The following is a 26,905-nucleotide window of genomic DNA, read 5'->3' as shown; positions in this document are numbered from 1 at the left end:
TACTATGGTCAGGACGTGACAGTATCCCCCCCCCCAAAGGTACAGACTCCGAATGCTCCTAAAAAACTAAAAACGGGAGGGTAGAGTGGGTAACTCCTGTTTATGGCGGCTCTAGTGCAGTCCACATAAGGTTATCCTCCAGCAGAGGAGGCGGCTCTGGTTCGGGGTGTAACCCCCGCTGATCCCTCTGCTTTAGTACCACCGGACCGTGGATCGTCGAAGGAACCGGACTGTAGGTCATCGCTGGAGGCTCCGGGCTGGGGAGCGTCGCTGGAGGCTCTGTGCCATGGATCATCACTGAAGGCTTCGGACCATAGATCATCACTGAAGGCTTCTTTCGTGGAGCTGGAATCGGTCTCACCGGACTAGGGAACATCGCTGGAGGCTCCGGACTGGGAAACGTCACAGAGTTCTGGACTAGGGAACATCGCTGGAGGCCAGGTGCGCAGAGCAGGCACAGGGTATACTGGGCCGTGGAGGCGCGCTGGAGGTCTGGAGCTTATGGCTGGCACAACCCGTCCTGGCTGGATAACCCCCGTAGCCCGGCAAGCGCGGGGCGATGAAACAGGTTGCACAGGTTTGTGCTGGCGAACTGGGGGTACCGTGCGTAGAGCTGGCGCAGGATAACCTGGGTCGAAGAGACGCACCAGAGACCAGGAACGCTGAGCAGGCACACTCCTTCCTGGCTGAATGCCAACTCTAGCACGGCAACTGTGGGAAGCTTGCACCGTGCGCACCGGGCTGTAGCTGCGCACTGGCGACAGTGTGCACCCCCACATAACACGGTGCTTGCTCGATCACTCACCCCCCACGGTAAGCACAGGGAGTTGGCTCAGGTCTCCACCCTGACTCTGCCAATCTCCCCGTGTGCCCCCCCAAAGCCTCTTGTGCTTGCCTTGTTGCCGGGCTAGTTCCTCTTCTCGTCGCCGCTCTACTCTTGCTGCCTCCACCTGTTCCAATGGGAGGCGATCCCATCCAGCTTTGATCTCCTCCCACGTCCAGGATCCCTTGCAGTACAGAATTTCTTCCCAGGTCCATTCCTGTCCACACTGCTTGGTCCTTTTGTGGTGGGTAGTTCTGTAACGGCTGTCGTAGAGAGGGGACCAAAGCGCAGCGTGTTGAGTGCTCATGATGAAATCTGTTTTAACGCAAAAACACTAAAGACAAAATAACAAAGAGAAAAAACGAAAGCTCACAGTTCTGTCAGGTACATAGACTAAACAGAATACAACTACCCACAAACACAGGTGGAAAAAACCCTACTTAAGTATGATCTCCAATTAGAGACAACGAGGACCAGCTGCCTCTAACTGGAGATAACACCCCCCCCCCCCCCCCAAAAAAAACATAGAAATAGAAAACTAGAACTAAACATAGATATAGAAAACATAGAAAAACACAAAACACCCCCTGTCACGCCCTGACCTACTCTACCATAGAAAATAACATCTTACTATGGTCAGGACGTGACAGACTTTGACCTTTGGACTACTGACGGTATTGACTATTAATTTGATTGCTGGTTATATCTGATACAAGAAAGCCTTATTGCGTTTCTTATCAAAGCATTAATATGATGCTTTAAAGGTGCTTTGCTTTGTTGGGGTTGTGCATTTTATACTTTCTCTAAATTGCAAAAAGGTCTTCTAGGGGTCAAACTATTCCCAGTCCTTGTTTTAATAAAGCACACTTGTTCAGAAAGGACCAGTGATGTTATAAATGGACCTCAGTTTCACCGAACACAAGCCAGTCTATTGCTATGGAAATGTTCTCTGAACGTTAGAATGCCTTGTCGTCCAGTGCTGGTAACCCAGATGAGAAGGTGGGTTCTCTTGTCTTCATGATCCTCTGTGTACCTCTGGTCCACAGTTCCCTGTCTAGAGAGACATCAGTTAGTAGGAACAAGAGTTGGTAACAGACTAACAGTCTACTTATAGTGAGTTGACCAGAGTGTGGGAAGAAGTATTGCACAATAAATGCAAATGAAGTGAAAACAGTCTACATTCTTATCACACACCAACTTACCGTCCTACAATGCTGAATTCTCTTCTGCTGCACCCTCTCCATTGCCATTGTCGTACTTCACCCTGTCTTCGTTCAGCAGCACGAACCCCTCTGCAAGACAACACATTAGGAGAACTGAACTGGAGAAATGAAATCATTCAGAATTAATGTGATTCAAGAATACTGTAAATACAATGGCACTGATTTCTGCTCTGTTATGACAGTTTAAGATGATGCCGGTCTTTCCCATCTATTTGAGCCTGAGGTCTGTACATTTATCCTGATGCATTCAGAGGGACTTGAGGTTTACTATCCCTTTCTCATACACACCTCCATTTGCCTCTCCTTCAGCTGCGTTTAGGTCGCCCCCTGGTGCGGCGCTGTCATCCGTTTTAGACACATCCGTGCCCACTGGTGCAGCACTGCCATCTGTTTTAGACACATCCGCGCCCACTGGTGCAGCGCTGCCATCCGTTTTAGACTCGCCCACTGAGGAAACAGAGGGTAAAACATGTACTACAGCCTCTCTCCTGAACCACCAGTGTTTCCCAGACAGTGGTTTCTTAGACAGGACAAGCACTCCCACCCACCACAATCCTCAACATATTTGATTGTAGAATTCCAGTGGAATGCCACTTTCACCTCAAATCTGTAACCAGCTGTCCATCTAACCTTTTAACGTGAGTAAAGTACATGTCCGATTAAAAAAATGTCATGACCAGCCTGATGGAAACAGCTAATGTCAGTAAACTTTCCAAACGGCGACAAAACACGCTAGACAAGGTGGGATCTTTTTGTGTCTTTCAAATTAATTATGTGAGAAATTACAGTGGAAACGCTTTTATGCACAAATATTGATATAATAACCATCATATTAAAGTAAACTTGAAGTCACGCAATGACATTTTGTGTGGTCCTCCCACTACGACTTGGGAAAGTACGCAGTTTACTAGGCTACAGACAAAAGAAATGATGAACTTCACAAGGTGGTGAAAGTGCAAGGTGATGAACTTGATGCTCCTTTCCAATAAATGTTGACATTCTTATTCTGGTGTTTGATTCAGGCTAAACTTTGAACATTGAGATATTAACCTGATAGAACATGATAGATCAGACGTATGGTGTATATAAAGGAGATCTGTAGAAAGACAGAGTGGCTGTGGAATGTGCTGGGTGGACGGGAGAGAGTCACGGGAGTGCGATACGAGAGGACATCTGTGGATTAGGCGAAGGAGGGGTTGAGGTCAGGTCAGATCCCCTGAAAGGAGAACTAATGGTTATATTATCCTGTTATCTTCTTCCTGTCGAACCATAAGATGTAAGGATTGGAGAGAAGGAGGGGTGTCTCAAGTGGAGTATATATACACTTGTGATGGTGAAAATGTTTTTTTTTTGTCTGAATACAGCTGTGTCGACCCTTTGGGAAGAATTTAGCTTGGTCAAGCTTCTCTAGTGTCCGTGAGTTATTTACTCTGAAAAATAAGAACCTAACACTGGGACCATGATGATTGATGGTTGGCTGCTGTTTGACAAATTAAAAAAAATCTGATTTTTGTCCATAATAATCTCATAATGTATACTATGCCCGCACTGTATCTGCGAGACGTTGGCTAGAGGGCCCATTTTTTTGTGACAAAAACATCAGTAGAGTTGATAATGGGATGGAAACCCACTTAAGTTGTATTTTTTATTCAGTAGATGGGAAATTAACTGCAAAAGTTATTTATGTGCACTACATCATCACGCACAGCCTTTTATCCGCAACAAGTCAGTTTAATGGAAACATCTCTCTGGTGGGAAAACATGCATATTGTTTTTATGAAGATTTTAGAATATTCACATGGAAATCTGTCACCAATTGGATGGAAACCTAGCTAGTGTCTTACCTTCATGTTTTGTCACCGGCTTCACACTGTTGGCATTGTTGCCAGCCGTCCCTGAGGACAGAATAACAAAGTTTGTCTATAAATCATCTCCCCCAGTTAAGGGCTGTATGACTCCTATCATGTCTGTGGGTAGTGGAGCTTACAGAGGGGAGTTTTGTTCACAGTTGCACCAAATGATATTTCAGCATAACCCTTCATCTGCTTTGAACAATCAAAGCTGGATTCTAGCAAAGTTCTGTGGACGTACCATCACAGAAGAAATCACTAACCACACAACGAGAATTAAGTTCCTATGATATTCTGAGATACGCAGATACACATCTAATACAGTCTAAAATGAGCTCATGATTTCAGGAAATCCAAGATTCTGTAGAAAAACGATGGAGAAAAGTGGCAAGACCACAAGCAATGAGCTGTTGAAGATTTCTCCTACATTGACACTAAGCTACTTCAATAGAGGACACAACAGAGAACACTAACAAACTGGTGTACTGTATATGCACACCTTAAATCTACTGTAAATACAGGTAGAACAGGGATCATTTCAGAATGACTGTCAGCAAAATGGTGTAGATAGTAGTGGTACTTGCCCCCACTCACCTACAAGTTGCCTCTTACTAACCTTCTATTTTGATAATAACAACTTCACAATAAAGTACACCAGTAAGCATAGCATCATACACAGTGACTTCCTGCTTACAGTTATCAACAGAATTCAAATAAAACAGCAATCTAAATTCTTGTGATATTCTGAGATATGCAGATGAGCATTTATGCTACTTCTGCTGTATGACGACAAAACCTGCAAAGGTCTTCAGATGTTGAAACAAAACATGGAAGCAGTTCTGATAACTCAAAATGTTCTGATTGACAGTTCAAATAAAACAGAAGACTCACACTGAAGCGCATTAAATAATTGGCTTTTGGAACATACAAACTAGCAAGGGGTGACAGTGACGATCTTTATCCACAGTGTTACCTCAATGGGTGACGTTTTGACAGTGCAAAAATGCATAGATGTAAAGAGAAACCAAAACCAAACAAATTATTTCAAAAACTCATCACGGAACTTAATTTAAAGCACATTTTCCTTGCAGATTCCAACTGCATCATATACATTTTATATATGCTAGCCCACACACTGCTAACTTTAAACTCACATTAGTAATCACCTTCTCATACTGTATGTAGATGTCACTAAAACATGCTCTTCAAATAAATATCACCACAAATAATATGAGAAACACATTTCTGACAACATCTCCACATATCTGCATTGTCAAAATGGCCCCATAGAAGTACCATGTAAAAGGTGCGTTAGTGTTACTACCTGTGTTAGTGGACTGATTGTTATTATTCTGATTCATGGAGTAATCTCCAGAAGACTTCTCCCCTACAGTGCTATAAATTGTATCCATGGCAACCTCAGAGAGAACCCCTGAAGCTCCAAGGTTGGTGACCTGATCATCCCCTACAGTGTGATAAACAGTATCCGGGGCAACAGAATTCTGATTGTTGCCTGCATCCCCTGTAAAGTTACACCATCCATCAACATTGTTTACAGTAAACAGAGTAGAAGAGGTTCCTTGAATTTAGGAGGTATTTGCCCTTTAGGATGCATAAGGTTATGATGAGAAAACGTGGAAATATTCTGGGTGGTGGGATTACAGCTGTGCACTCTCTCACACACACACACACACACACACACACACACACACACACACACACACACACACACACACACACACACACACACACACACACACACACACACACACACACACACACACACACACACACACACACACACACACACACATTGATTAAAACAGGTTTCAGGATTTCTGGGATGGCACAAAACCAACACTCAGAGTCAAGTTAAGGTAACACTTACCACACATTCCACAAAAAAGCTTGCTCAAAATGTCGATCCAAGTGTATCCTGAGATGAAAAAGGCACACAAAAATGTAAGACATTATTAACAGTTTCATTCAAATGGTTCTTTGTTAGTACTGGAATCCAAATGTAAATGATTTTATTGTAAAGCAGTGAGTATGAAGAATTGAGACAGGAAGAGACAGATAATCGTCCTACCAGTCCTTTTCTTCCACACCAACATTCCTGAGGAGTAAAAAAATGTGTATTTTATTTTCCAAGTTGATCCATGGTTGTGTATCTTATGTATTAGCTATGTCAGAGTGAGATATAACCCCTCTTAAAGTAGAAGTCTGTGTAGTAACCATTCTATCAGCTATTGAGTAGGACTTCACCCACATTTACATGTTTAAACTGCAATAAGGAGACATCATTTCTGAGAGCATTCATACAGTACCTGCACAAGGCTAACTTCAAATCAATGTGAAAGTAACCAGTGCATTAAATAGCTGACGGCGAATGCAAACTATGCTAGATAAATCCTACACATGCATTGAAATAAAAGGTAAACATCAAAGGACATACTTAGGCCTACAATCGACAAGAACGAATGAAGACAAACAAACTCAAAGAATGACAAAATATACACATGCTTTTTTAAAGGGAGTTAACATGCTGACCACTCCACTGGTGTTGCAAAATAAATGTACACATACTATGCATTCAGAAGGTATTCAGAACCTTTCCCATTTTCCAAATTTTCTTACATTATAACCTTATTCTAAAATTAATAAAATAAAAAAATGCCCTCATCAATCTACACACAATACCCCATAATAAAACAGCGAAAACAGGTTTTTAGAAATGTTTGCAAATTTAAAATAAAATAAAAAACAGAAATACCTTATTTACATAAGTATTCAGACCCTTCGCTATGAGACTCGAAATTGAGCTGACTGGCAAAACAAACTGATACTCTCTGTTCTCTGCTTTCTAAAAGTGAAAGAAAAGGCACCATGCTGGCAGCTGCTCTCTGAGCCATGCCATCCAATACTCTAAACAGCCGTTGCATTTTAAATCGGGATTGGAATGATTTTAGTCTACTTTCTTAAATGATTGTTCTTGAGCTACCCTGCTATACCCAATGGATGCCCCTGGTGGAAACCCCCATGGTTGGTGAGCAACTGATTAAATGTAACCTACCCAACCCTGGAAACTCCCTACTTCTTATGGTAAACCCACACACACACAGCCAAAATGAAGCATCCTTTAATGGACCTGTAGATAGGCCTTATGCACAGTCACATTAAAGTTAAAGGGTGTGGTCGATATTGTATGGAAAACGTTGCATACTTGTGCGACTAGGGGAGAATCTCAGTGGCATACTCCTTGCGTCCTCTCTCCTCTCTACTACTTCTCAAAACCCATTGGATGAGAAAGCCAGAGGTCCCTACTCTCTGACCTTCTCCTCCAATGGGTTTTGAGAAGGAAGCGAGGAGTAAACAATTCAGATTCTACCCATGACTTATTATTAGCAGTTTCCTAACATTATGTTTTATTGACTTGTGTTGGGATGTACATCAAGTGCGCTGCGATGGCGGGAAGTATTTGCATAAAGTTCAGCTTTCCCTGACTTTGATCCCGCCCTATTTTGAATAATAATAGGGTGGATGTAGCCTATGACAAAGGTAAAATAATCTAGCCAGTGATTTCACATCTATGCAATATCCATTGTACGATAAACATATTTTTAGGTTACCACAAAGTCATTGCTATCCTTTTAGCTGATTAATTCATATTAGACTAATCCATACTGTGAACTGTCCAAATTGATGCCTCCTTGTGACACATTATGAATGAAGACAGTGCCCTACAGCAGGTGGTGCATCTAACCCCCTGTCTTGTCTGTAGCAGTAGCCTGAACACTACTGTAGATACATGTAGAACAAGTATCCCCTTCAGGGGGTATAGCTCACTGTTGTTGCTGCTGTTATGTCAACCTGTGCTTCAGAACTATGTACATGTGCAGTGTTCTGTTACTAGAGATGTGCTGTTCTTACCTGTTATGACAATGAAAACAAATGCTACAATGGCAGTGACAACAACAAAATCTCTGATGGAAGGCTCGGAAATGAAAACACATTTTGTATTGATACTTTGACAGGAGTTGATCAGGAATTCAACATAGTGCAGCATTCAAAATGTCCTACAACACCAGCAGTGTTACTGACAAATCAATACATAAGACTAACATACTTATGAGGTGGCAGCATAGCCTAGTGTTTAGAGTGTTGGACTAGTAACTGAAAGGTTGGAAGATCAAATTCCTGAGCTAAGGTAAAAATCTGTTGTTCTGCCCCTGAACAAGGCAGTTAACCCACTGTTCCTAGGCTGTCATTGAAAATAAGAATTTGTTCTTAACTGACTTGCCTAGTTAAATAAAGGTAAAATAAATGAGTGTCAACTCACCTGGACCAAACACCTCTATTAATTGGCTTGCTGACTTCCTCACTAACAGTGTTCTTCAGCTTGCAGGTGTACTTGTAACCATTGTTTGATTTGTCAGTGTTGTTCTTAGAGACACTATGCTGTTTGTCTAAGACCTCCCACACCCCCTCTCCCACTTTCCAGCTGTAGGTGACAGGTTCAGCATCAGTGGTGTCCCCCTCACAGGTCAGAGTGCAGATGGTTTTGTTGGCGTTACAGGAAGAAGTGATTGTGGGTTTTGGGACTGCCTCTGTAAATAGAGGAAAGAAACAGCAATAATTACGGAAAATGCTTGTGAGGCACTGCACAACCTGCTGTTTCATATAGAGGCATTCACACACACACATACACACACACACACAGAAAGAAACACTTACTGATAACAGACAGTGTATATGTCTTGTCAAGCAGTTTGCTGTTGAACTCCACAGAATAAACTCCACTGTCTGTTTTCATCAATCCACTGATTCTCAGCTCTCCAGTAGTCTGGTCCAGGGTTGTGCGCTCTTTGAAGGCAGCATAGATGTCCAGATCAAAGTCCTTGTACCACTCTGCCACCTTGTTCTTCCCATGCTTCCATAGGATGCTTGTGATGGAGTCAGGCACTGTGGACTTGTCCGGCGTCAACAGGAGCTCACCTCCCACTTTATAATAAAGATCCTCTGGAAAAGCAGACATTTCATACATGTATCAGAGTATCAATGCATCCAGGGTGACACATTATGGTTAGGGTATAAATATGTAGTCCGAACCCTATTGGCATTGAAAGGGACATTATTATTCATCTTTACTTTTTATGTCTAGAATTCTGCTTGCTGGGTGTATCTGGTCTATGTAGACAGCCCACTTTGACTAGTATGTCCCCCTCACCACCACCACTGGAGTAGAAATGTATCTAGACTACACTACAGATGCAAGTCTTTTTTTACACCCTGTCCACTATTATATCACTAACTAGGTTTCCATCCAATCTGCGACAGATTTTCATGCTATTATTCTAAAATCTGCAAGAAACAATACGCACATTTTCCCACCAGAAAGATGTTTCCATCAAACAGACTTTTTGAGAATAAAAGGCTGTGTGTGATGACGTAGTGCACATGAGTGTATGGAACTCCCTTCTATCTTATATAGCGCAAGTGAACAGCAAAGCTGGTTTAAAAACAACAACTAAATCTACACCTCACGGCACAACGCCTCTCCCCCATGTGACCTACTTCTATGTATGTATTGACATGTACGTGTAACTGATAGATGCACACACACACTACATGTTAATGTTTTTAAATGTATGTAAATCGTAAAGTCTTTTGTCAATAATGTCACCATTGGCGTCGGCTAATGCCTACTCTGGTCTTGGCACCTGCGTTCTAGCCAACAGCTCTCAGATACAGTGCGGGTAGGCTGTGCTGGTAGGCTAGTCTACATGATGAGATTATCACGGCAGTCAAGTATCGATAATCATGTCACCAGAATAAGACCCTCGATATTTATTGGAAAGGAGCATTAAGATTGCGTGCACTTTCACCACCCTGGGAAGTTCATCATAACTTATTTCCAGGGGCACCACTTTGTTTTTAGAAGTGGGTGGGAAATAACTTAGCAGGGCGTCTGGGGGTCCCAACATTTTTTGGGGCATCTAAAGCCATTTTTACACAATCCACTATGCCATCTCTATTTAGAACAAAAAGAAAGCACAAATGCCCACAATCATCAAGCTAGGTAAGAAATCAATATTAAATATGTTTAAGTGATTAATAAGACTAAACTTGATCAAAGGTAATTCAATAATAAATATTGTGTAGCACCTTTAACCAATAGCCTAACAAATGAACAACTCTTGACCCCCACCAGACCGACCCCCACCAGTCTAGTCAATAACTCAACTCTCTCCAAACACAAGTTCCTTCCCAGCTCCTACCTTTCATTTTCTTTGTTCACTAGGGAACGTTTTGGAAACAAAAAAACACAAAAAAACACATACGGTCTATCCATCCATCCATCTATAGCTTAATGTGCTTTCCTGTACAGATTCATGGCCTGGTCAAGTTCGGCCCTCTTGTTCCCTTTGCAGCCAAGGTACAACATAGACATGGATGGAACACTGGTCACTTTAATAATGTTTACATAATGTTTAACCCACTTCATATGTATATACTGTATTCTAGTTAAGGTCTATCCTATTCTACTATTGCTGTACATAAACTATTCTATCCTACGTATTCTTCACATACAGAGCATTCGGAAAGTATTCAGACCCCTTGACTTTTTCCACATTTTGTTGCGTTACAGCCTTATTCTAAAAGGGATTAAATATTTTTTTCTTCATCAATCTACACACACTACCCCATAATGACAAAGTAAAAACTGGTTTTTAGAATATTTTGCGAATTTATTAAAAGTAAAAAACTGAAATATAACATTTACATAAGTATTCAGACCCTTTACTAAGTACTTTGTTGAAGCACCTTTGGCAGCGATTACAGCCTCAAGTCTTCTTGCGTATGACACCACAAGCTTGGCACACCTGTATTTAGAGAGTTTCTCCCATTCTTCTCTGAAGATCCTCTTAAGCTCTGTCAGGTGGTATGGGGAGCATTGCTGCACACCTATTTTCAGGTCTCGAGATGTTCGATCGAGTTCAAGTCCAGGTTCTGGCTGGGTCACTCAAGGAGAGACTCCTGCATTGTCTTGGCTGTGTGCTTAAGGTCGTTGTCCTGTTGGAAGGTGAACCTTCACCCCAGTCTGAGGTCCTGAGCACTCTGGAGCAGGTTTTCATCAAGGATCTCTCTATACTTTGCTCCCTTCATCTTTCCCTCGATCCTGACGAGTCTCCCTGTCCCTGCCACTGAAAAACATCCCCATAGCATGATGCTACCACCACAATGCTTCACCGTCGAGATGGTGCCAGGTTTCCTCAAGACGTGACGCTTGACATTCAGGTCAAATAGTTCATTCTTGATTTCATCAGACCAGAGAATCTTGTTTCTCATGATCTGAGAGTCCTTTAGGTGCCTTTTGGGAAACTCCAAGTGGGCTGTCATGTGCCTTTTACTGAAGAGCGTCTTTTGTCTGGCCACTCTACCATAAAGGCTGTAACGCGGGTCGTATTAAGGGGACCAAGGTGCAGCATGTATAGTGCTCATATTTACTTTTAATGAATACACTTTAACAAAACAACAAAACGACTGACAACAGTTCCGTCAGATGACATACACTAAACAGAAAACAACTACCCACAAAAAACCCAGGAAGAAAAACCGCTACTTAAATATGATCTCCAATCAGAGGCAACGAGGATCAGCTGCCTGCAATTGGAGATCAACCCAAACAACCCCAACATAGAAATAGAAAAACTAGAACTAAAACATAGAAATAGAAGACATAGAAAAACCCAAAACACCCCCTGTCACGCCCTGACCTACTCTACTATAGAAAATGACATCTTACTAGGGTCAGGATGTGACAAAGGCCTGATTGGTGGAGTGCTGCAGAGATGGTTGTCCTTCTGGAAGGTTCTCCCTTCTCCACAGAGGAACTCTGTCAAAGTGACCATCAGGTTCTTGTTCACCTCCCTGACCAAGGCCCTTCTCCCCCGATTGCCGGGCAGACAGCTCCAGGAAGAGTCTTGGTGGTTCCAAAGTTCTTCCGTTTAAGAATGATGGAGGCCACTGTGTTCTTGGGGACCTTCAATGCTGCAGAAATGTTTTGGTACCCTTCCCCAGATCTGTGCCTCGACACAATCTTGCCTCGGAGTTATACAGACAATTCCTTCAACCTCATGGCTTGGTTTTTGCTCTGACATTCACTTTCAACTGTGGGACCGTATATAGACAGGTGTGTGCCTTTCCAAATCAGGTCCAATCAATTGAATTTACCACAGGTGGACTCCAATCAAGTTGTAGAAACATCTCAAGGATGATCAATGGAAACAGGATGCACCTGAGCTTAATTTCGAGTCTCATAGCGAAGGGTCTGAATAATTATGTAAATAAGTATATCGTTTTTTTACAAACATTTCTAAAAACCTGTTTTCGCTTTGTCATTATGGGGTATTGTGTGAGATTGATGAGGATTTGTTGTTATTTAATCCATTTTAGAATAAGGCTGTAACGTAACAAAATGTGGAAAAAGTCTGAATACTTTCCGAATGCAGTGTACACCGCAAATATACATTAACACACAGAAATAGCAAAAATTAATTTCATAGGACTAATAGTACTGTAGATCTCTTTTTACTTGCACACAATATAGCTGGGTACCCCCGTCCTGTCCCTAGGGGGTCCACCACCCTGCAGCGCCCCAACCCAACACACCCCACCCAGCTTTAGGATCTTAGTGAAACATATATTATTGGTTTCGGGTGTGTTAGGCCAAGACCAGAGTGACCACCCACAGGACTGCAGACCCCCAGCAGCTAGGGATTGCCGAAAGAGATGTGGGTATGTTTTCAATACAGACTCCTTTAGTCATACTGAATTCCATATAAGGCATCCAGACCTTATGAAAGTTTCCCAGTATACCCTTAATCTGGTAATAGATCAAAGCTAGTGATACATAACCAACTTTCCAATTAATGGCAATACATTTCTTATCCGCTATAAATGCAGTTTCTTCAGATAAGTCTCCAATATCAACATTTAAAGCAAACAAAAACAGGGCGAAGGGAGAATCTGTAGGACTGCTGAGATAAAAGAACATACTCTTTGTCAGAATTCAGCCAGCTTTCACAAGAACATAACATATGCACATATGCCCCCTTTTGTGTTTTACACCTCCAGCAGAGGAATGACATTTCCGAGTGCATGTTATTCAGTTACACTGGCATATAGTACATTCTGTGGGTGGTCTTAAACTGCAGTAATTTATATCTGAGATGATATGAACCTGACTGGGCATTCAAACATATCTGTATCCATTCATCATCATCAATAGCTTATACCAGGACTTCCTCACATTTTTGTTTTACATGTTTTGTGTCATCGGGAAAAGCCTCTATTAACCCTTGATACAGTTAGGAAATCAACTTCGGAGGTTTGTCAGACTGCCTTAAAATAGCATCTGGCTTGTCCAGTGTTTCCTGCACAGAGAGTGTTGTATCTGCAAACATTCCCCTGAGATCCATCACAGACTGGTCTTCCCTGACTGTCTGACCCTGCTGAGACCCCTGTCAACATCTGATCCTCCTAAAATGAGGCATGACAAAGAATTACCTTGGTGTACATTTATACATTATATCATCCAAGAATAGAATCAATGGTTCATTCATTGAAATGACCATTATTCCCAGATCCCAGACTATAGCTTTAAACTGCTGTCCTGTAGCTACTGTAGGTCTACCCATCAATTCAAGATGGAACTTTGTATCATTCACTGATATTGTTAATATACTGCTAAATTCACCTGAGCTCTGTAGACTGGCCTTCCCTGGCTGTCTGACCCTGCTGGGACCCCTGTCACCATCTGATCCTGCTAAGACATGATGAGCATAATGTTGTGTACTGACTGTGTACTAGAGGGCTGCTTTCCCGCGGGATGTCTGCGGGTTCCGACAGAGATCATTGCGGCTCGGTCTGTAGGTGGGAGCGGGTGGTCAGACAGACGACTTTGGGATGAAAACACTGTATTTAGATTGTCCCACAGATTATTTGGAAACTGTCCTCTTTCTGCTTTGTATGTGTTAGCCTACCTATTGTATTAAAACCACATATTATTCGCATTATTCACACACTCAAAATTCGCTGCTTCAACTTTAGTAGCCTACTTCTCCTAGTTGGGCCTGAGAGTTCAAGTGTGTCTAGTATGTGTGGACTCATTGAGATAGAGTAGGCTGCCTACCTGAGTGGAGAACCATGTGGCAGTTAACTTAAATATGAAATTAACTTCTTTGGGATAGGGGGCAGTATTTTCACGGCCGGATAAAAAAAAGTACGTGCGCTCGCACGTTACCCTTCGGATAGTGACCTGAATGCACAAACAAAATGGAGGTATTTGGATATAACTATGGATCATTTGGAACCAAAACAACATTTGTTGTTGAAGTAGAAGTCCTGGGAGTGCATTCTGACGAAGAACAGCAAAGGTAATCCAATTTTCTAATAGTAATTCTGAGTTTAGGTGACCCCGAAGTTGGCGGATGTCAAAATAGCTAGCCGTGATGGCCGTGCTATGTACTCAGAATATTGCAAAATGTGCTTTCGCCAAAAAGCTATTTTAAAATCGGACATAGCGATTGCATAAAGGAGTTATGTATCTATAATTCTTAAAATAATTGTTATGTATTTTGTCAACGTTTATCATGAGTAATTTAGTAAATTCACCGGAGGTTTTCGGTGGGTATGCTAGTTCTGAACATCACATGCTAATGTAAAAAGCTGTTTTTTGATATAAATATGAACTTGATTGAACAAAACATGCATGTATTGTATAACATAATGTCCTAGGAGTGTCATCTGATGAAGATCATCAAAGGTTAGTGCTGCATTTAGCTGTGGTTTGGGTTTATGTGACATATATGCTTGCTTGGAAAATGGCTGTGTGATTATTTGTGTCTATATACTCTCCTAACATAATCTAATGTTTTGCTTTCGCTGTAAAGCCTTTTTGAAATCGGACAATGTGGTTAGATTAACGAGAATCTTATCTTTAAAATGGTGTAAAATAGTTAATTGTTTGAGAAAATTGAATTGTGGTATTTTAGTTGGTTTTGTATTTCAAGCCGTGCGATGCCATTGGCTGTTGGCTAGGGGTTCCGCAGGCGGAACGGGGTTCCGCTAGCGGAACGTCTGTCCTCAATTAACTGAAATATGATTAGACTGTAGTTTACTACAGTGTCTGTAAATAAATATTGATATTGGAAAGAAGGAGGGTGCAACGTAAGTCAAAGTGGAATCAAAACATTTAATCATCATTGAAAAGGAAAAGGCACAACACACACATAGGTTAGGCTACTATGGTGAGCGAGCGTTGCACCTTTTTAATAAGTATTGATTACCCATTTATTTGTCTCTGCCTGCAAATCGTCCTCCTAAAAGGCAGGCTATATCCTATAGGCCTATGCATAACGTAGCAAGTGTCGTTGTCATCATTCTTGCTGCCTCCAGTTCAGTAGCCATACCTGTGCATGTGGTCTCAATTAAATAGTGTAGGCTATAGCTTACGCATGGGCAGAGAAGCGCGGGGCAGTTACACTACATGACCAAAATTATGTGGACACCTGCTCGTCGAACATCTTTCCAAAATCATGGGCATTAATAAGGAGTTGGTCCCCCCTTTGTTGCTATATCAGCCTCCACTCTTCTGGGAAGGTTTCCTCTAGATGTTGGAACATTGCTGTGGGGACTTGCTTCCATTCAGCCACAAGAGCATTAGTGAGGTCGGGCACTGATGTTGGGCGATTAGGCCTGGCTCGCAGTCGGTGTTCCAATTCATCCCAAAGGTGTTTGATGGGGTTGAGGTCAGGGATCTGTGTAGGCCAGTCAAGTTCTTCCACACCAATCTTGACAAACCATTTATGTATGGAACTCGCTATGTGCACGGGGGCATTGTCATGCTGAAACAGGAAAGAGCTTTCCCCAAACTGTTGCCACAAAGTTGGAAGCACAGAAATGTCTTGAATGTCATTGTATGCTGTCGCGTTAAGATTTCTCTTCACTGGAACTAAAGGTCCTAGCCCAAACCATGAAAAAGCCCCACACCATTATTCCTCCTCCACCAAACTTTACAGTTGGCACTATGCATTCAGGCAGGTAGCGTTCTCCTGGCATCCGCCAAAACAAGATTTGTCCGTTGGACTGCCAGATGGTGAAGTGTGATTCATTACTACAGAGAACGCGTTTCCACTGCTCCAGAGTCCAATGGTGGCGAGCTTTACACCACTCCAGCTGACGCTTGGCATTGCGCATGGTGATCTTAGGCTTGTGTGCGGCTGCTCGGTCATGGAAATCCATTTCATGAAGCTCCCGACGAACAGTTGTTCCCGGCCAACGCAAATCGTTTGGGCTCCCGAGTGGCGCAGCGGTCTAAGGCAATGCATCTCAGTGCAAGAGGTGTCACTACAGACCCTGGTTCTATCCCGGGCTGTATCACAACTGCCGGTGATTGGGAGTCCCATAGGGTGGCACACAATTGACCAAGCGTCGTCCGGGTTAGGGGAGGGTTTGGCTGGGGTAGGCCATCATTGTAAAATAAGAATTTGTTCTTAACTGACTTGCCTAGTTAAATAAAGGTAAAATAAAATAGTGCTGATGTTGCTTCCAGAGGTAGCTTGGAACTTGGTAGTGAGTATTGCAACTGAGGACAGACAATCCTGCTGTGTGAGCTTGTGTGGCCTATCTCTTCGCGGCTGAGCCGTTGTTGCTCCTAGATGTTTCCACTTCACACTAATAACAGCACTTACAGTTGACCGGGGCAGCTCTAGCAAGGTGGAAATTTGACAAACTGACTTGTTGGAAAGGTGACATCCTATCACGGTGCCACATTGAAAGTCACTGAGCTCTTCAGTACGGGCCATTCTACTGTCAATGTATGTCTATGGAGATTGCATGGCGGTGTGCTTGATTTTATACACCTGTCAGCAACGGGTGTGGCTGAAATAGCTAAATCCACAAATTTGAAGGGGTGTCCACATACACTACATGTCCAAAATTATCTTTCCAAGGAAATATACTTCCTAAATAGGCCTATCATTAAGCTATAGTTTACTACATTGCATAGAAAGGCCTAAATATTGATCACCCATATTTATCCTTCTGAAAATCTTACCACTCCTATAAAGTAGGCTATAAGAATAGCTCAATCTCTCCAACTCTGCTTTCTTCAACCTACATCTAGCATATTGGCTGATCTACCCCAGTAATACAGATAGCCTAATATAAGGGCCATATGAGAATCTCTGGTAATTTAACCTATTTCTCAAGTTATTTTAGCGCATTTGATATTACCTATAGGGTGCAAAATTGCTGGGACTATGGCTGGCAAGTGAGCTGACCCACATACGCCTAAAATAACATTATTTTTTATTTCTTTTTTACCATTAATTATACAGGTTTTTCTCATTGAGATAACATCTCTTTTTGAAGAGAGACCTGGTCCAATAGCAGCAGGGGGAACAAAGTTTCAGACAAAACAACTTACATACACTAACACAACATTAAACAAAACTATATACACACACACACACAGTACAACAATTACATATTACGTTAAAAAACACGAATGTCTTGACTAAAAAACAGCTGTCCTAAAGACAATTACACTATTCTATGACATGTACATCGATCAAGTGTTTAAACTCCATCAAACAAGGCTAGATCATCAAATGTTTAAATGTTCAGGAGAGAATTCCAGGACCACAAAGCTGAGTAACTAAAACTATTCTACCATGACCTGTTCTAATTCTTGGTACTGTTAAAAGCAAATGAGAATGAGACCGTAATTGATATTTATTTACCGACCTGATTAAAAAAGAGCAGAGATAAAATGGCATTTTACCCAATATGGCCTTATAAATCAGTGTATACCAGTGTTTAAGCCTACGCAAGGTCAATGACGACCAGCCAACAGCGCTGTAGAGATCACAATGATGTGTTAGACGTTTCTGATTTGCCGGTAACATAGTGGGACTGTGGTTGGGTTTGGGACTATTTTTTGCGGTAGCTTGCTTGCTTTTACAACTCGGTGAAAGAGGGCAACACATATACACTGAACTATGTTCAACTCTCCCATTGTCACGTCCTGACCAGTAAAGGGGTTATTTGTTCTTATAGTTTGGTCAGGACGTGGCAGGGGGTATTTGTTTTATGTGGTTCAGGGTGTGTTTGTGTTGTGTTCATGTAGAGGGGGTATTTGGTTTATATGGTTCGGGGTGGTTGTGTATGTAGAGGGGTATTTGATTTATTAGTCCAGGGTTTTGGTTATTGTTCTATGTTAGTCTATTTCTATGTTCAGTCTAGTCGTTTGTATTTCTATGTTTAGCTAATTGGTGTTGGGGCCTTCAGTTGGAGGCAGCTGTCTATCGTTGCCTCTGATTGAAGGTCCTATAAATAGGAATGTGTTTGTCATGGGATTTTGTGGCAGATTGTTTCTTGTTTAGCTGTGTGCCTGTGTCGAGACTGTCCAGTTCGTTTATGTTTGTATACTGTGTTTTCCTTCTTCACTAAATAAAAAGAAGATGAGTATACATTTTCCCGCTGTGTTTTGGTCTACACCCTTTGACACCCATGCTGGTCCAGCCAGCCTTCCAGAAGCTTTGCCTTCACACAGCCTGAAAGCCCGCTCTGTGGTGTCCTAAATCCAGCCACGCTCTGAGGTGTCCGCATAGTTCTAAAGCACCCTTTGCCTCTATTTGTATCACATTGTAATGATAAAACGGGGGGGACTAAAATGTAATTTCAGAATGTGGGGGGGACATGACCCCTTTCCTCAGTGAAAGGTGCACCCCTGCTTATTTCATCTGTACCCTAATAAACAGCATGGTTTCCTAAGACCACACACCATATAATCGTATAATTGTTTTATTTTTGTATTTAACCTTAATTTAACTAGTCAAGTCAGTAAAGAACAAATTCTTATTTACAATGACGCCTACACCGGACGACGCTGGGCCAATTGTACCCAGCCCTATGGGACTCCCAATCACAGCCGGTTGTAATACAGCCTGGATTCGAACCAGGGTGTCTGTAGTGACGCCTCTAGCAATGTAGTGCCTTAGACCGCTTCGCCAGAGTGGTGTTTACTTCTTTACTTCTATAGAGTAAGTTTACTTCTATATGATGGTTATTATATCAATATTTGTTCATAAAGCAGAGCTGGTGTTATGGGCTGGCCCGCCCTACCATACCGTACCTCCTTGCCTGTCCAAGTAAAATATTGAAATGTTGATCATTTATTTGACCGAGAATCGCGCTGACAGAAAGACGCATCAATCTCAGATGAAGCATCGGGGCGAGGGAAACAGCGCCCCTTTGTCTCCATATGTAGGAGACTAATAGGCTAAGCGAGAGGGCTCACTCTCGCCAAAATCTGTCCTGAATAAACCCAACACGTTTCCATGGGACCTAAACTTGTCGCCTGCATTCCCGCCTTTGGGACAACCACTCGCATCTCGTCATTATATACAAATATCTGGTTTCAGCCACTTGCGAATTAGAAAGGAAAATTGGCGGGTGCTCAGCGCACTGTTCGGATGCCACCTTCCCCTAAAATAAATGTATGTTTTGCCAAAATTATATAATTACTCCTGTCTAAATAAAATCATTCAAAATACTTTACCAGAGAGCTTGACTTAGCCACAGAGGATCATTAGCTTCTTTAAAAAATAGCTGTAGATTGTTTCAAATCACAAGTGAATGGGCCTATGCCTATTTGGGAAGCCAGCCATTTGCTCAGCGTGCGTGGCAATATGTCTAGCTGATTATTAAGGTATGGCTGTCAGTGAAAAGCATCTAATATGTGTGAAGATAATATGTCTTGAGTATCATTTAAAATATTGAGAAAATAATAAAATAAGGGGTGTGAGGTGAAGATACGGACATCTTTCTCCAGAACACACGCACTCAGCTCTCCAGAATGTGCTCCGCAGTCTCCCGCCAATTACTGCCCATTCATTCATTCATTGTTTCATTGGGTGAATTGTTTGCCCTTTGATTGTTTATTTCTATCAATACTCCATTACAGATGTAACCAGTAGGCCTAGAAAATGTACCGCTAATCCCCGTAATTAGGTTACATTAATTACTGGTAATGCATACATTACAGTCATTTACCTTTCTCATTCTCGGAGTGGAAACGTTGTTTGCAGAGTTCACAACCTATTACACTTGTGAGAAACAACTTTTGGTTCATTTCGTAACCATAATTTAGGAGTTGTAAATTTTTTCCATTGTCTTTTGTCTGAAGTGCTCCATGTGAGCAATGAGCACGTGTGTGGTTTCTCTGTCCTGATAACGTTGAGGGAGCGTGCGTGCAGAACGAATCAGTGGAATGGGCCTTTGATATCCATAGCTTGACGCGGCTTGCTCGTTCACACATTTTGTAATGGGTGTTATAGTAAAGACCATAGGCAGCTCGTGAGATTGAAGTTTGGGGAAGCTTACAATTTATCTTACCATTTCTACCGATCTGCATGAAGGCTCTGATTATTTTCGTGGAACAGTTTCAATTCAATAATAACATTTTCGTTTCTCAAAATCATTGGCACATGGTTAATTATAAAAATCTCAAAGTTAAAATTATACTAAAGCTAGGTGGACACTACACGACTTTCTAAATCCTAACAACGCTGAGCCTCTCACATTAAATGACTGTTTCCATTCATTATTTGGTGTAGCCAACGTAGTGGTGCTCACACTAAACGATGTGGCACAGACAGAGGTCACAAACTACAAGATTCTTCACTTAGTCGTGAGGATTCTCGATACCACGCTGTCTCGTGAAAACAATGATGTGGTTAGATTTACTTAGCTACGAGCTGTGGCTAAAAGCAGCTTCATAAACGCTTGCCATACAGAGTTCAAATATCTAGCCAACATTTTGAATTGAACAACATTGCTTGTGAACTTCAGGGCTGTACTGATTTGACACTTTGGCTTTGATTAAAGGCAATTACAAACGCATACTAGTAGTAGGCTAGTCATTTCTCCTGCTCGAGATCTACATATTTTGGGTGACGCGAAACAACGTCATCATCTCACTGACTTCTCTGCCGAGCTCTCATTGGCTATTCCTGATCATCGTTCTCCGAAACTTGTTGTTGCACATCTCACACTACAAGAGCACTGTAGATTTTGTGCCGATAAAATCAAACATGTTTGATTATATTGGGATGTCTGGTACTGCTCAAAGACGAGATCGGTAGCCTTCAGATTGCGTCTTTGACCTACTCACATTAAAGAGCGTCGGTGATGGCTCCGCGCCCAGAGTAGGCAACGACATGGGGATTTTGTCTCCAATCTCAAAAACTGGGTCTGGGAGAGCTAAATCATGGCCAAAATCGTGTAGTGTACACCTGGCTTAAGGCGAGAGCACCAGCCTCTGCCATATGCACACATTGATACACTGTGGTCCATTGGCGGCTATAGAACTCAGAGATAGTCTATAGGCCAATGCAGCAGTAGACCTATAACTTCCATCAACAAATAAGTACGATAGATAGACCTAAACCGACAATTAAAACAGTATGAAATATCCTGATGAAAATGTTGGTTCTTTCAATCACATTCATCTCTCTACTCCGCCAGTCTGCCTCCCTTTCTATCTGTCTTGACTTGAGCTATTGCTTGTGAAGCGCAACATTGTATCAAATCATCAACTGGCTGTCCCTAGCGAACTTGCAACATTGTATCAAATCATCAACTGGCTGTCGCTAGCGAACTTGCAACATTGTATCAAATCATCAACTGGCTGTCGCTAGCGAACTTGCAACATTGTATCAACTAGTCTATTCCGGGCCCTTAGAGTTTCCCGCGCCAGTAAACTCAGAACAGATGTTTCTGCTGGATATATAGAATCATCAGATCATGATATTTTGATAATCGAGTGTTGGAAAGATTTTTCAAATACTGAGGAAGTATAATTTGCAATGGATGTAAAAACACTTAGTTTACAATGTGTGAGGTGAAGAAAAAATCACTGTGAAGTTCCGCCTATTAGTGGTGGACGTGGTGAGTTAAGAAAATCAGAAATCAGACATTGCCAAATGGGCACTTTCCTACAGTTGCATGCAGCAGGCCAGGTAGGCCTACTTCTATGTGAGCACAGGCACTCACGTGCTCCCTCAACTTGATCAAGACAGAAACCAGACTCATGCTCATTGCTCACAGAGCCCTCCAAACAAATAACAAGGAAAAGATTTGACAAAACTCATAATGGTTATGAAATAAACCAAAACTTGTTTCTCACAAGTGTAGCAGGTTGTGAATCCTGCAAACAATGTTTCCACCCCGAGAATGGTAAATTACTGTATTTAATGCATGCATTAACATAAATGTATGTAACCAAATGAAGAGGGATTAACGGCACATTTACTAGGCCTACTTGTGACATATGTAATGGGGAATTGATCAAAAATAAACAATCAAACGGCAAACAATTCACGCAATGAAACAATGAATGGGCAAGGATTGGCGGGAGATAGCGGATTGAATTCTGGAGAGAAACACGCCCCTCTTCTTCTTGTTGCAACATAAAAAATTATACTCAAGACACATTATCTTCACACATATTTTAGATTCTTTAAAAATATATATTTTTATTTAACCTTTATTTAACTAGGCAAGTCAGTTAAGAGCAAATTCTTATTGATGGCCAAAACTCAGTGAGCTAGACATATTGTACGCCTGCTGCCCAAATCGTGGGAAAGGCAAAGGCCAATGCACTAGTGATTTGAAACATTTTTTTAAGAAGCTAATGATCCTCTGTGGCTAAGTCATGCTCTCTGGTGAAGTATTTTAATGATCCTCTGTGGCTATCTGGTGAAGTATTTTAATGATCCTCTGTGGCTAAGTCATGCGCTCTGGTGAAATATTTTAATGATCCTCTATGGCTAAGTCATGCTCTCTGGTGAAATATTTTAATGATCCTCTGTGGCTAACTCATGCTCTCTGGTATAGTATTTTAATGATCCTCTGTGGCTAAGTCATGCTCTCTGGTATAGTATTTTAATGATCCTCTGTGGCTAAGTCATGCTCTCTGGTGAAGTATTTTAATGATCCTCTGTGGCTAACTCATGCTCTCTGGTATAGTATTTTAATGATACTCTGTGGCTAAGTCATGCTCTCTGGTATAGTATTTTAATGATCCTCTGTGGCTAAGTCATGCTCTCTGGTATAGTATTTTAATGATCCTCTGTGGCTAAGTCATGCTCTCTGGTATAGTATTTTAATGATCCTCTGTGGCTAAGTCATGCTCTCTGGTATAGTATTTTAATGATACTCTGTGGCTAAGTCATGCTCTCTGGTGAAGTATTTTAATGATCCTCTGTGGCTATCTGGTGAAGTATTTTAATGATCCTCTGTGGCTAAGTCATGCGCTCTGGTGAAATATTTTAATGATCCTCTGTGGCTAAGTCATGCTCTCTGGTGAAATATTTTAATGATCCTCTGTGGCTAACTCATGCTCTCTGGTATAGTATTTTAATGATCCTCTGTGGCTAAGTCATGCTCTCTGGTATAGTATTTTAATGATCCTCTGTGGCTAAGTCATGCTCTCTGGTATAGTATTTTAATGATCCTCTGAGGCTAAGTCATGCTCTCTGGTGAAGTATTTTAATGATCCTCTGTGGCTAAGTCATGCTCTCTGGTGAAGTATTTTAATGATCCTCTGTGGCTAAGTCATGCTCTCTGGTGAAGTATTTTAATGATCCTCTGTGGCTAAGTCATGCTCTCTGGTATAGTATTTTAATGATACTCTGTGGCTAAGTCATGCTCTCTGGTATAGTATTTTAATGATCCTCTGTGGCTAAGTTATGCTCTCTGGTGAAGTATTTTTTGAATGTTTTCATTTAGGCAGGAGTAATTATATAGGAGTAATTATATAATTTTGGCAAAACAATCATCAATTTACTTTAGGGGAAGCCAGCATCCTAACTGTATATAATGATGAGATACTCATGTCTTAGCGCTAAGGATGGGAGTCATTGTCCCAAAGGCGGGAAGGCAGGCAACAAGGTTATGTCTGCATATTATGCCCATAGGGCTTATTCTTGACTGATTTTGGCAAGAGAGTGAGCCCTCTCACTTCGCCTCTTCCTCTCTGCTGAAACATGCAATACTCTTTTAGTCCAGATAGCATCAGATACATTGTCTACAAATACTGAGACAGAGGGGAGACGTTTCGCTTGCTCGGATGCTTTATCTGAGATCGCTGGCTCTTTCTGTCGGTGTGCATCTCAGTCAAATAAATGACAAATATTTAAACAATTTATTTGGAGGGGCAAGAAGGTATGGTAGCCCCCCTAAGGCCCGTCCATATCACCGCCCCTGCCATGATCACGCAGACCCTTCTGTAGGTTTACGCCTTGGTTAGGCCAGGGCTGCGTTTCAAACTCATAAAAGACACACCCTCGTCCACTTAACCTCACCTTATGCCTTTGGGGGAATCCCTGTCACCATCTTGGACATCGGTCCAAACGATTAGCCAAACAAGGGAAGTTCGCAATGTAAGCCCCTCAGCCCTCGTTTTTGATTGAGTTTGCGAGTGTACAATTATGTTCACGTCGGGGCCTGAAACGCCCCATATTTTAATTCCCAATGATTGTACATCCACTAAGAAAAGTCAGCTGAAACTTAAAACCTCATCGTCAATATGGATAAGTCAACATACAAGTGTAAGTAAAAACAAATGTAAAAAGGTTTGAAATTGTGCTACTAATGCGCATGACAGCACAAACATGTCTCGTAAAAGTAATGAGGTTTTTGTTTTGTTAGCTTTTGGAAATTGTAGAAATAAAACATTTTCCTTCAGAAGTTCCAGCTAGGCAGGCTTACATTAGTTAGCTAATTAATTTGCTAGCTATCATACAGGAGGAGAATATCAATAATGATATAGTTAACATAAGTAGACATGCAATCATAATTGACTGTAGCACATATAAAGCACCCACAAGCTACCAATGGCTGAAAACACAATCATCCGGGATGAACGAGTGACAAATTTCCGGGCAAGTGCAGTCCATTTAAAAATCATTCCTTCCTCCCTTGCCCTGCAAGTGTATATAAGTGTTTGTAATGCAGCCCAAGACTTATATTCATATTCGAATATTCGATCACTTCCTAAAGTGTGTGTGTGTGTGTTTGTGGCTGTGTGTGTTTGTGGCTGTGTGTGTGTGTGTTTGTGGCTGTGTGTGTGTGTGTGTGTGTGTGTGTGTGTGTGTGTGATAGTCAAACATTATGTGATAATATCGTAGGCTATACAGGAAGAACGCTATAGCACACAAGTAACATTACAAATATGAAGTAGGCCAAAAACTACGTTCGGCCTTGCCAATCGGTTCAATTTACCTCCGGAAACCACCTTTTGCGCCAGACAAATCCAAAGGTACAATCCGATGAGCGTTAGTTTGGGCATATTTGCTAATTCGTTTGTTTGTTCAGATAATAAATAAAAGTAAATTCAAATGATATATGCCAAAGCAATGTGTGGTTCATAGCCTAACCTACTTCTGTTATTTTATTTCCTAAGGCTGTGAAAGTGAAAGTAAACTGTGGTTGAGTTCCTCCCTGTTCATGACCTCTTGGTGGAAAATAAAATAAAGTTCCATTTGACTTGTAAATGACGTTTAATAGCTGCAACTAAATAATATTTTATAACAAACACATTGCATTATGTTTATATGTTATAATAACTTTAAGAAGCATTTTCTTCTAACCAGTTCTGAAATATTCCTTCCTGTATTCGTACCCATACATGGTCTTTGGCGCCTCCCTGTGTGTATAATTGGCTGCAACGTACAGAATTCCATATCTATAGTTTAGAATTTATAGAATCTCTGATATAATGTAACAAAAATTGGCAATACTGTCATAATCAAAGGTAAATTAATAACTATAGTTAATTTAATTGTTTTCTGTCCACTGAGTGTAAGAGAGATTTTAATTCACCAGCCTATAGCCATTCATCCATAGGCCTATATGGCATGCACACTAAAACATTGACAATATGAAATATTTTCCTCAAAACATAAACTCAGCACATCCTCTCACTGTCAACTGTGTTTATTTTCAGCAAACTTAACATGTGTAAATATTTGTATGAACATAACAAGATTCAACAACTGAGACATAAACTGAACAAGTTCCACAGACATGTGACTAACAGAAATTGAATAACGTGTCCCTGAACAAAGGGGGGGTCAAAATCAAAAGTAACAGTCAGTATCTGGTGTGGCCACCAGCTGCATTAAGTATTGCAGTGCATCTCCTCCTCATGGACTGCACCAGATTTGCCAGTTATTGCTGTGAGATGTTACCCCACTCTTTCACCAAGGCACCTGCAAGTTCCTGGACATTTATAGGGGAAATGGCCCTAGCCCTCACCCTCCGATCCAACAGGTCCCAGACCTGCTCAATGGGATTGAGATCCCGGCTCTTCGCTGGCCATGGCAGAACACTGACATTCCTGTCTTGCAGGAAATCACGCACAGAACGAGCAGTATGGCTGGTGGCATTGTCATGCTGGAGGGTCATGTCAGGATGAGCCTGCAGGAAGAGTACCACATGAGGGAGGAGGATGTCTTCCCTGTAACGCACAGCGTTGAGATTGCCTGCAATGACAACAAGCTCAGTCCATGATGCTGTGACACACCGCCCCAGACCATGATGGACCCTCCACCTCCAAATCGATCCCGCTCCAGAGTACAGGCCTCGGCGTAACGCTCATTCCTTCGACGATAAACACGAATCCGACCATCACCCCTGGTGAGACAAAACCGCGACTCGTCAGTGAAGAGCACTTTTAGCCAGTCCTGTCTGGTCCAGCGACGGTGGGTTTGTGCCCATAGGCGACGTTGTTGCCGGTGATGGCTGGTGAGGACCTGCCTTACAACAGGCCTACAAGCCCTCAGTCCAGCCTCTCTCAGCCTATTGCGGACAGTCTGAGCACTTATGGAGGAATTGTCCGTTCCTGGTGTAACTCGGGCAGTTGTTGTTGCATCCTG

The 26,905-nt window shown here is 41.9% G+C and overlaps 1 protein-coding gene across 2 annotated transcripts; it reads right to left on the bottom strand.

Annotated features, from left to right (window-relative positions):
• Nucleotides 1-1,328: 1,328 nt before the first annotated feature.
• LOC106575470 (SLAM family member 9) lies at nucleotides 1,329-25,456 on the bottom strand. 2 transcript variants are annotated; one of them, XM_082963521.1, is made up of 9 exons: nucleotides 25,251-25,456; nucleotides 8,631-8,915; nucleotides 8,236-8,503; nucleotides 5,986-6,012; nucleotides 5,785-5,832; nucleotides 3,891-3,941; nucleotides 2,335-2,493; nucleotides 2,026-2,115; nucleotides 1,329-1,873 (listed from the first exon to the last, which is right to left on the bottom strand). In XM_082963521.1, exons 1-6 carry the CDS (start codon nucleotides 25,315-25,317, stop codon nucleotides 3,893-3,895), a joined length of 744 nt encoding a protein of 247 aa, XP_082819647.1. In that variant the 5' UTR covers nucleotides 25,318-25,456; the 3' UTR covers nucleotides 1,329-1,873; nucleotides 2,026-2,115; nucleotides 2,335-2,493; nucleotides 3,891-3,892. The 2 variants fall into 2 exon arrangements, with proteins under 2 accessions (XP_082819647.1, XP_082819646.1); XM_082963520.1 differs by having other exon boundaries at nucleotides 1,330-1,877.
• Nucleotides 25,457-26,905: the final 1,449 nt, after the last annotated feature.

The sequence above is a fragment of the Salmo salar genome, chromosome 17 (assembly GCF_965601325.2).
Source record: "Salmo salar chromosome 17, fSalSal1, whole genome shotgun sequence".
In the NCBI taxonomy this organism is placed as follows: domain Eukaryota; kingdom Metazoa; phylum Chordata; class Actinopteri; order Salmoniformes; family Salmonidae; genus Salmo; species Salmo salar.
This window is presented reverse-complemented; position numbering and strand designations above follow the sequence as displayed.

Bases quoted from the DNA above. Each gene is read 5' to 3' on its own strand.
- LOC106575470 (XM_082963521.1), bottom strand. From the start codon at position 25,317: ATGCCCAAACTAACGCTCATCGGATTGTACCTTTGGATTTGTCTGGCG. The intron at 6,013-8,235 runs GTGAGTTGACAC...TTTACTCCTCAG, and splicing joins AATAGAGGTGTTTGGTCCAG to GAATGTTGGTGTGGAAGAAA. The intron at 3,942-5,784 runs GTAAGTGTTACC...TTCTGTCCTCAG, and splicing joins GCTTTTTTGTGGAATGTGTG to GGACGGCTGGCAACAATGCC.